Source organism: Taurulus bubalis, assembly GCF_910589615.1.
Source record: "Taurulus bubalis genome assembly, chromosome: 4".
Taxonomy (NCBI): domain Eukaryota; kingdom Metazoa; phylum Chordata; class Actinopteri; order Perciformes; family Cottidae; genus Taurulus; species Taurulus bubalis.
The window spans coordinates 13,328,322-13,339,694 of record NC_136592.1 but is presented as its reverse complement, the minus strand read 5'-3'; the positions used below and the strand labels follow the sequence as shown (position 1 = coordinate 13,339,694).

At 40.6% G+C, this 11,373-nt stretch overlaps 1 protein-coding gene across 1 annotated transcript; it reads right to left on the bottom strand.

Moving 5' to 3' along the window:
* Window positions 1–2,084: 2,084 nt before the first annotated feature.
* On the bottom strand, window positions 2,085–9,610 carry copb1 (COPI coat complex subunit beta 1). Its single transcript, XM_079217419.1, has 21 exons — window positions 9,490–9,610; window positions 8,798–9,027; window positions 8,240–8,409; window positions 8,018–8,132; window positions 7,807–7,899; window positions 7,559–7,696; window positions 7,317–7,436; window positions 6,774–6,881; window positions 6,515–6,661; window positions 6,229–6,374; window positions 5,612–5,708; window positions 5,346–5,506; window positions 5,117–5,237; window positions 4,796–5,023; window positions 4,290–4,469; window positions 3,767–3,911; window positions 3,510–3,629; window positions 3,248–3,393; window positions 2,910–2,999; window positions 2,590–2,745; window positions 2,085–2,326 (listed from the first exon to the last, which is right to left on the bottom strand). The coding sequence occupies exons 1-21, from the start codon at window positions 9,578–9,580 to the stop codon at window positions 2,267–2,269; spliced, it is 2,862 nt and encodes a 953-aa protein (XP_079073545.1). The 5' UTR covers window positions 9,581–9,610; the 3' UTR covers window positions 2,085–2,266.
* Window positions 9,611–11,373: the final 1,763 nt, after the last annotated feature.

The window sequence follows — 11,373 nt, the reverse complement described above, 5'->3', positions numbered from 1 at the left end:
CGCCGCCGCTGCTGCTGCCGTAACACCAGTGAGCAGCAAACACCCACTTTTTTTTCTTCTTCTCCCCCCCACACCAGTAAACTGAAGAGGCCCTGCAGCGAGAGAGACTGGAGCGTAGAACGGAGCTCAGATATGTACCAAAAAGAAAGAAAAAAAGACTCGTCGACGTAGTCCGTTTAGTGCACGGGGAGACGGAGAGGGCTCTGCGGAGCTACGGCCGCCTGTCCACACGCCCGACCGTGTTCCTGCCGAGACACTGCGATGCTCGCGCTGTAGATCCGATAGGAGGAGTGAGCAACCAGACCAGTACTAATGTCTGGCGCTAGAGGCCCTTCTACTTCTACAGGCGGTGTGTGACTGCATCAACACCCCACCTACAGTACACACACACACACACACGCACACACACACATACCTAAACACGCCGGAACCGACCCTGCAGCCCCGTCCTGAGACTAATATCATACTCCCCTGCAGTCACATTCCTGTCCTCCAACGCAGCCTGCACACACGTAGAAGCGAGGCCTGTTTAGCCGACTGCAACCAAGTGCATCGATGATGACGGCGCCCTGCAGCTATCATCATCATCACAAAACGATTAGGAGTCTGTTATAAACGTTGTTTAAGGAGTTTTTCTTCACACGTGTCGTAGGCCGGGTTTTCCCACTGTACTGTAAACCAACAATTCACATTTGTGCTGTGGACTATTTCTAGTGACTCTGACACACGAATACAAACCAAAACAGGAGCATATCACACACATCACCATATATTATAATATTATCATAATACTGAGTAGAATATGTCCCCATCATGCTGTAACTGAGACACTTTTCTAGAATGCAGATACTCGACAAAGCAACTTGGTAAATGCAATAAAAATATAGACTTCTAATTTACAAGTCCCCTTCATAAAAAGGTATAAGGCTTTGTTGTTTTAACAATCTACAGGAGCTCGACATGTTTGCGTTGCACTTTGAAGTGGTGTCATGATAATTTATCATGAGGTGAAAATAAAAGTGCAGACTGAAGTCAGTTTATCTGAAATGACTTCACTTCCGTGTGAACAAGCATGATTTGTATTATTTCAACATGTCGATTATATGCCATGTTATGACAGATCTGTTAGGATTATACTGTGCAAAATATCAACACACTGCGTTGACACATGTGGCGCCATCTAGTGACACCTATGGGTGCTCAAAGTGCTGAAGACACGCTTGGTAACAGATTAGAAAGCTGTGAAAAATATTTGTTTTTGTAATAAAATGCAGGACAGGCGTTTATAACACATACCAGTCAACGTGCGAGTGTCTCAAGAAAATCTATTTTACACAGATACATTAGGATGAAAAGCAGAAGTTGTTTTGACATTTGGGCTTGATCCAAAATAAAGCCACCATAAATGAACTGTTCCACAGACACAGTACGGATCCATATACAAAAATATGAGGAACTAAAGAATGTAACTTTCATTTTTTGAGGAGAGTACTGTCTGCCAACAACTATTGAAAATCAGTACAAAAACACAGGGCACTAAATCTGTTTTTTTTATAGTAATATATATATATATATATATATATATATATATATCAGTGTAAAACTTGCAGATGGCTTTGAGGGTACCTGTGAAATCTCTACAATGTATTAGCCATGTATATGGATGTATTTAAAAGTCTTCGTGATGTCATTGTCAATTTGGGGAGGACGACAGAACTAAGTCCTATCAGTTTCACACTCTGCAAGATTTCACATGAGGCATCTGAGGAATTCTTATTAGAGCCCGGGGCAGTGAAGCTGGACACAGCAGAAGCTGCAGGCTGGAGTCCCTTCACTTTGGGACACAACCTCCTTTTACAAACAATTTTCTTTGAAGTCACTCACTAAACATTCACCTTCATGCCATCATGTAGAGTTAAACATTACTACAGGAGAAAGCCCTCAAACAGTGGCTGTTCATAGAATCACAGAGTATTCATCCAAACTTTAATCTGGAGACAGTTCAATTTGAAAAAGGCCTGAAACACCTTCTCATTTACTACATCTAGATATGAATCAATGAATGAAGAAAAGTTCTGTCACTTTTAAAACATTTGTTTATTGAAAATTAAACAGGACAGGGAAAGAAAATGACCGAAATGACAGCTATGATGTTAGAAAAAAAAGAAACTGCACAGAAGCAACTAACCATCTTAATTATCTGTGATGAAAAGATGGATGATAGAAGAGAACAGTAGGTGGCTTTTACAGCTGGACCAGAGTTTTCTCACATATTGGCCTTCTTTTGGGAGAGGTTGATCTTGTCACCAAGACTCAAGGCCATCCCCTGTGAAACGGGAGAGGGATGATTTATTGTAGCAGACTGTTTACTTACTGATAAGAGCAAAAAGCGTTTAGTGCAACATCACATGAAACAGCTTATTTCATATATTCACTCTCCTTAGCTATTCTTTCAACGGGTTACTAGATTAAATCTTTTACTTCAAAAAGATTAATTTGGTGCATTGATCAAGTTGAGAGCAAAGAAATTTAACCAAGCCTCTACTTCAGAGACGAGTAAGTGTTTCTGGTGCAGCAGCTGTGACCCACCTGACTTTTGGCTCGAATCCGTATGTGTCCGTTGACAGGTGCGTCAGGCCCCAGGTGGATGGGCTTCTCGATGCTGACATTAGCCAGGGCATCTTCTCCAAAGATAGAACGAGCATAAAGGTTGGCAGCCATGAAGCCACAGAAGCCAGACAGTGCCTGGTTTATGAGATAAAAATAAAAGAGTTGAGAATATTGTAAAACAGCATTGTATTGAAGCACTTCTAACATGTGGTGATACATTACTGACAAAGGCCACTTCTGATTATTTAAGTCCACCATTTACTTTGTTTGCTCTGCTGTATGTGACGTCTCATACCAACCTTCTCAGGAGTCAGACACTTCATGTTGGTGGACTTGAGGATATGCTGGAGGTACTCGTTCAGATCAGTGATGTTGGTGTTCACCGTTACCTACGACACAGAAAGATTTCTTAGAGACCATCTTCAACATTCACATGTTATACTTTTCATAAGTAATGTTATTAATGTGTTGAAAATAAATGAATGTGTTTCCTTAAAATTAGGGTGCATAGAAAACTAGAGAACAACAAATATCTGAATCATGATGGAAAACAAAGTGACTTTAGTGAAGCCAGTTTGTTTCTGGTAACTGGCCACAAAGTAGAACTGCAAAGCTTATGTGGAATGCAAATGCTTACCTTGTTTTCCCACTCAAACTCTGCCCACATTTGTCGGAATTCTGCATCGGTGCAGGACGCTGGCTGGATGTAGTCCATGATGTCAATGTGGATGTCACTGAGGACGACGCAGTTTCTGTCGCTAGCAGCTCCCGAAACGTCATAGACTGAACAGACAGAATCAAACATCCCCAACAAATGAGAAAACATGCTCTGCCTACAGACAGCAAAACAAACACAAGGTGAATTATGATGGTAAACAGACACAAAATGATTGTCTTACCAATGTTGCCAAATATAATGCCGTTCTCAGTAGACGCCACCTTGACGTTAGCCTTGATGTTCGCAAAATCGTGAGGAGCCAGAGTTAGAGGGGAAGGCTTCTCAACCAACTTGAGGTCCCCTGTGGGATGGATACGTTTAGTGAAATGCATACGTAGCACTATGTAGCAACACAATGTGATTGGCTTGGATAAGCAGTATTATAGGGAAGAGAATATGTACATTTGTCGAGTGGGGTGGAAAATAAGCCAGACTTACCTAAAGTGGCCAGCTCAAGAGTGCAATTCTGGAGAGTATCATTGGTTTGGTTGACCACCAGCACATCCAACACGATGTCATACTGGTTGACATGAACATAGGCTTCAGCATACACTGGGTCTGAGAAGCCCGTTAGCTGGGTCACCTGGAACGGACAAACATTAATTACATTTAATTATGAATTATATTATAACTAAATAATATTTCCTCATGGTAGGCAATTAAAAGTTTTTTTTTGCATGAAAACAAAATTATACCCCAAGTGTAAATTAACTTTAGACTTAATAACACATCAACTAAATAGTAGAACATTGGTCAAATCCAAACAAACAGGTACAACTGTTCTCTTTCCCACTGAGCAATCAATAGATTGGAACAATGAATGGGCAAGTTTTCAATAGAAGAAAGAAAAAATAAATAAATCGATCCCATCTCTAAGCAGCGATGATATTTACAGCCCAAAATCAGTCTCCCACAGTAGGGCTGTTCTCGATGCAAATCTCTTGCGGGGCTGGTGGTGTACCTTGTTGAGTTTTGAAGCAAGGGGATCAGCAGCCTCCTTCCTCTGAGTGTTGCCCATAGCAGCCAGCAGACTGAGCTGGAACTGGTCATCCTTAGAAGTAATCTCATTTTTGGCTGTCAGCTGCATGAAGGAGATTGGGTCGTCTGCCTGCACTGTGACGTTGCGTTTCTCCGACTCTTTCTGTGGTTAGAATAAGAAACGTATATGGTTATTTTTTTTTGGGGGGAGGGGGTAGTCGGAATCATAAGTAGCTCACAACGGAATTCAAACACCATAAATACCTAAAATAGTAAGCAAAGATGTAAAAACAAAAAGGTTAAAAGAAAAAAGAAAATCAAGTAACATTTTGTGCAGAATGAAGAAAAAGACTGCAGTAACAATGATTTTGTGAATAGCATTAACACAATTAACACAAAAAATGTGTTTACTTGTGGTGATGCTTCAGCTGTGCCCAACTGTCACAAGGTTAAATATTAGGTTCAGCCCTCTGAATCAACTGTGATTACCTTCTGTGACAGCTTCTCTTCCTCCAGTCTGACTGTCAGCATATGTGACAAGGATCTGCGGCACTCCTTGTTGAAAATGTCATTCATAAGTGGCGAGCACTCAGACAGAACCTTGAGGCACAGCGAGATGCGGTCCACGTCATCGTCTGTAATTGGCTTCTTGGGCAGAGAGGACTTCCCCAGGTGCAGCACAGTGACCATGATCAGCATGGACTCCGCAACAAAGGACTGAGAGGGACAGCAAGAGAGCAGGGATCAGAGGAACAGGTAGCTGGGTTTAAAGATTTTTACAAAGGTGTCAGTGAAGAGAGAACAACGTACATTTTGTTTCTTTTTGTCTTGAACGATAGCAACATAGCGCAAGGCCACTTTGGTCAGTGTGGTGGCCAGGGAAGCTGCCACATAGAAGTCTCCATCCATCAGGAAGTTTCTGAGTGGAGGTCTGCAAGAATAAAATCAGTGTTTATTGAGTGAGCTGGATGTTACTATGACCAAACTACGTACAATAACTGAATATTACAGGCACACAAAAGAAAATATCAGTTTTTACCTATCCTCTTCTTTCTTCGAAGGCCTGGAGGAGCTGAGGGCACTCTGTGTCACATAGGTGCCCATCTCTGTCACCAGCTTCTGGGCTGGAGCCGCACTTACTTCATCATCTGGTTTCATCTCTCCTGTCTCTTTCTTTATCTCATTTTCTACAATCGGAATCTGTCCACGTGAGGCACAGATGTCAAAATATGTGTAACAATTTTAAAAAGGACTGTCAGGTAAACTCGTGTCACATCAAATTCTGACAATAGAAGACAAACATACCTCGCCCAAGGACCTGCGTACTTCTGTCATCACACTCTGGATATCATCCTTGGTGCTGCAGTATTCTCCCAAGATCCACAACGCTCCCCTGTAGATCCTGAAAAATGACAATGGTGACAAAAGTCATGAGCATTCTCAATACTACATACTCCTGTATTTATACACTACACAGCTCTAATGACAAAACTCAGCCAAGTCTATGTAACAGTTGGTAAATGACTATCAGACCAGCCAGATTGACCAAAATAAGACCATTTTTTTATTTGTCATTTAACGTAACCAGCAACCAAAACTTACCCTTTTTGAGTATTTTCAATTGTCTATCTACTTGTTTCGATATTTATCACACCATTTCAGAGGACACACAACTGGTGAACGACTGTAATGTGCGATTTGGCCTCAAAGATCAGCTCACATTGGAGGTATCGTTTTAGTTTGAGTATTGACTTCTCATTAAGACTGAATACATATATGAACATAATACATACTTAACCGTCACCAACATACTTATTTATATAAATCACATAGACTAACCCCAAACTAAACTGCTTAGTATAAGAGACACATAAACCAAGATGATGCATAATATTCCCCTCAAAGTGCTTAGAAAGCCTTACTTGACAGCTTTGATGGCGTGAAAGACTTCCAGCATCTTCTCGATGATGAGGGGTCTCAAGTTGTCAAACCGCTGAACGGCTTCCCGTACAAACTCCAGCACATCAGCAGCAGCTGCCTCATTAGTGTCACTTAAGAACTCCATCAGCTGTAAATCGTATCAACACAAAGAACTGCTTTACTCCTTATTTCTATATGATATACTGTACAGTATAAACCGCCATTGGGTCTCCCTCAGAAAGCGATGAAATATAACAAACTTGAAGAGCTGAATAATAGGAAACTCACCACAGGTATGACATTGGCCGCCATGTCAGGGAAGCGCACACTACAGGAGTGTAGCGTGCGCACCAACAGCTGCCTGTACTTATCAGTGTCATCATGTTCTGATACGTTGTTTGTCTTGATCACTTCTTTCTTCAAAACAATCACCAACTGGAAAACAAACAGAGGCCACTTTATTAACAGTATATTCCCTTTCCCCCGTGTACATGTTCGGACATGAAATCAACAACAATAACATGGGTATACTGTGCATGCCACTGACCTCTTCAACATTGCGCGATGAAACAAGGTCCAACGCCAGCTGCAAGGTCTTCTTTCGGACTTCCAAGTCAGGAGTACTGAGAACACGCAGGATGTCCATCACAAGATCCTAACAAAGCACCACAAAGCATTAGTGACATCCACATTAGGTCTGAACGGAGATGATGCACTGTAGGTGCAGCAAATGGGTGCTGTCTCAGGATAAAATCATGTTTGCCAGATTCAGACATCTTACTGATTTTTCTGCTGCTTTTGACTCTTTAAACTAAACAATAGAAAACTGAATTCTGCACATTTTCTTACATATTTAGTTTTGGTCAAATAATAATACTTTTCAAACTCAAAAAACTAACATTATAAATACTACTACTAAAATGTTGAACGGTCAATAGTACGTTTTTTCATGGAAGCCTACATTTTGGTTAATGATGTGTTGAATAACAACCTTTTTGAGATAGAGGACAATGGTCTTTGAGGTTTATAAGGCACTACATTCTAGTTGTTAATTGCAGCAAAAACTAGCCACAGAAATAATTAAACGTACCTGGAGTACACGCTCGTGAGTTGGGTGCTCCTTCAGTTCAATCAGACGATCGAGAACAATCAGCTTCACATTGTTGTCGCTCTCCTTGATAATCAAATCAATGTAGCACTGGGCAGCAGCCTGGAGTCCAAGAAAACACAGAGTGCATAAGAGAAGGTACAAGACCAAAAACATCACTGCTATTGAGTCATGTCATATCAGTACCGTATAAGGCACACAAAAGATAAACCTTGGTAATGTACCTTAACGGCTGTGGGAGCACTGGAGAGGGTAACAAGAGTGCCCGCAGCCTCATACTTAACAGCGGGACTGGAGGACTGCAGCAGGTTGTAGATGCATCGGATAAACCGGGCGCGCTCAGAGGGGTTAGCGTGGCAAACCTAGCAGGCAGAGAACAAACATAGCAAGAGTTCAGACATTAAAGCAGCTCCTCTGGTAGTATGGTGTGTGTAACTAAGTTCATATTAGACTAATAAAGGCCTTGACTCACTTTGTAAATCAGTTCCACAATGACCAGCTGGAGAATGTCACCAAAAGTGTGAACTTGGTCAATGCATGTGCTGAGGTAATCCAGGGCTCGATCCTGTAAAATGCAAATGTGTGAATGACATGAGGCACGTTGGGCCTTTGGGATAGATACTGTAGGTCATAGTGGCACACAACAATAATACCAGTAAGAAATAGGACAATATGCTACGGACCTGATCTGCATGAATCAGCATCATGAAAGCATTTCTCTTACAGCTGGCATCTTTCTCATTGACAAGAAAATCATGGATCAACTCTGGAGCGTCTGGGATGAGATGTTCAAAGTTCCTAAAACAAGACAATATCATCAGCTGTTTGCTGTTCACGAATTAATAGAGTACAATATATGTATGTGTGGAAAGGCAACTGAACATAAAATATGTAACAGTTTGTACCTATAGATGGTGTAAATGGCCAAGACGGCATTGCGGCGCACATAACTGTGACGGTGCTCCAGGCAGGCCCGGATCGCTGGCATGAGAGGCTCGAGCAACTCAGACTCCTTCAGCTTGCACAGGAAACGCAGAGTGGAGCCACGGATAAACTCATTGGGATGCTGCAGGTCCTGGAATTGAGAGAAAAATTTTACATGATGATTGCCGATATATATTTTTGCATTTTTTTAAAAATGAAACCAAAATATTTTAGCAGAGTTCCAATTTCAACATAATATAAGATTACGCTATAGATACACAAATGGAAATAATGTGGGTTCAGCAGTCCAGCAACCCTGCCATACTAGTGTTCAGCTATTCCTTCAGACGAGTGCATCTTACCATGTCATATGGCCAATTCAGAATATATAAAAAATGAGTCTTCTCATTTTGTTTTCACATAGTTACTGTAAACAGTATTTTCCTTGTGTTACTCATGGTGTATAACGATGGACGGAACCCCAGATTAAAATATAAAATAATATAAAAATATTTACGGATTGAGTCGATGAATCTTACCTTCCTGTAGGCGTCACACACTAGGATCATCTCTTGAAGCAGTTTTCCATCTGTCGTTGTTTTGGGAACGATCTCCCAGAAAACCAGCAGCAGCTTTTTGATGGTGTGGTCTTGAAGTGGCAGCACAAAGCGGATTATGGTCATCAGCAGTCCTGGCAGCTTCTCACCATTCAGGATCATGATGATGACCTTCTTCAGGGCTTCGGTTTTTGCCTTGATCTCCCCCTTTTCTGTTAAAATAAAATTATCATTATTATTATTATTATTATTATTATGACTATAAATCTGATCGGCATGGCCGCAAGCATGCATTAGGACTTTTATGGATCTTAGCCTAAAACTTTTCTGAAGGAATTTAATTGCAATTCATTATTGCAATCATTTGTAGAGTAAAACCAACATTGGGTACAGTTTTTATGGATAACCCATATACTTCACTGTCAACTGAAGTAAGAATCCCTATGAAAATTGTCAACATTGAGGTTTGTGGATTTTCAAAGAAACAAAGACATTGTTTAAGAAAAGAGATGTTTAAAAAGAAAAATATTTTAGTACTTCTTCAACACTGAGCACCACAAATTAAATTCCAACCACCTTAATTGTATTGAGGTAGAGACATTAATATTTCCCATCTACATGTTTTATAGTGGTTTCCTAAGATAGCTTTGCACGTTAATATTAAGAATAGTTACCTAGATCAGCTTTTAGGCTGACTTCAGAAGGGGGCTCCGAGTCTGAAGAAACATTGATCAGAGTGTAACAAACGTTCTCTGCAGCTGTCATTTTGCTGCTGGACTTGTATCAGTTTAGAAGAATCCCAATGAATGTTGCTCACTGGAAAATACCTATGAGAAACAGAAAAACAGTAGATCTCGTAAATAGCAGAGAAAACATATACTATCTATGAGCTTTAAAAAAAAAAAATCTAGATCCAGGTATCCATCACAGGGATTACTTTTACTGGAAAACTGTCAGAACTAATTGAGTCTACAAAGCATGATTTGCCAAATATAACCACTTCTTATTTACTGAATGTAAACTTCCATTGTACGGCCTACCGACTCATTGTTTATTTAGTACCGTCACCTAACAAAGAAGTGTCCTTCCAGAGTTCTTTGGAAATTGGTGTTCACCCTGCCTTAGTTGTGACCTGTCCTGGACTATCTGCCTCCGTCTCAAGGCATGCTGTGATATGCTTCAGCCTCTCACTAATCTTGGTCAGAAAACTTGATGGAGGAGAGCTACAAAATGTTATTAATCATTATACGCTTAAAAACGTATTTCATAGTATGCACACCAGAATACAAGCATTTAATAAAATGGCTTGTGTGTTTTTGCTAACAAAACCCATATGTTGCATTGCTTAGTTGGATTATGTCTGCATCTGTGTTGAATCAGGAAAAAGATCCTAATAATAAAGGCCTGGTCAGCAAGGGTATTAGATGAAACTTAAACTTTCTGCATTAAGATGTTATTACGAATGGCAGCTGTTTTATTTGGTTAACAGTCACCAGCATAACAGCAACAAACTTGACTGGTAAATCATCTTTATGCTGCAGATAACGTTACCTGTGGACTCAAACAATACAGACAAGCCTCTTCTTCTTTTTTTAATGTAAAACATATCTCAATTTCATTGATTTTCAATTTCAAATGACATGACCGCCTGCTGTTCTTGACAACAGTACATGGTGTCACGGTTAAAGCTATAAGAAAAAGAGGAGATATATATATATATATCTATATATATATATAGATATATACACACATAATTGACGTTATAGTTACACAATAAGAGGTCGTGTTTACAATTTATAATCTAGTCAATCCATTTCCTAGCGATTTTGTCGGTAAAAAACAGACTGCTGTCAATAAGAAGGTGATTAAACCCAAGTTAGAAAAGTGTGACACGCAGAATTAACACTGAAACTACTGTTACCGCGTCCGGATATCCCTCCATTAGCACCAAACGCTGTCGAGCAAAACCACTAATTAAACGCGAACATTATAGAGGCTAATAAGTCGCCTATTCAATTGTTTTCGTTAAATGAAGCCATATAATCAATTGCTACCTATGGAACGTTAGCTAACGCCAGGTTAGCTTGTGCGAGGCTAGCAATGAAATGGAGGACAGTAACGTTAGCTCGCTGTCTTAGCAGTTCCCACGGGTCAGAGGAGAAGAAACACCACTGAACGTGATGTCGGTTAAAACTAAGTAACATAACATACCTGGCCTTCGACACCCAGTTATGGATAATTACATCTGTAAAAATTCTCAGGTGATCCCTTTGACGAGCTGTCTCGGTAGTTCTCCACTACTTCCTACTGACGTGGAAGATTACTTTCTGAGCCACATCACTGCTACGGTGCGCCGGATGGTCCAAACGCGAGCGCAAAACTAACCCGTTTCATCACAGACATGTGAAATATCTGAAAGCTGAGTTCAGTTCAGGCCAGACCAGACCAGACCAGACTCTCGCCAACGCTACAGCGATGATGGATGGTTTCTGAAGACGTTTCCCAATAAAGATGATTAAGAATAAATAAAATGCCATAATTAATTGGGCACTGAACAG

What these genes read in the sequence shown, in the direction of transcription:
- copb1 (XM_079217419.1), bottom strand. Translation starts at nt 9,580, where the DNA reads ATGACAGCTGCAGAGAACGTTTGTTACACTCTGATCAATGTTTCTTCA. An exon ending in CATTATATTTGGCAACATTG is followed by an intron (nt 3,394 to 3,509) that starts GTAAGACAATCA and finishes CTGTCTGTTCAG; the next exon opens with TCTATGACGTTTCGGGAGCT. An exon ending in AGTTTGAGTGGGAAAACAAG is followed by an intron (nt 3,000 to 3,247) that starts GTAAGCATTTGC and finishes TCTGTGTCGTAG; the next exon opens with GTAACGGTGAACACCAACAT.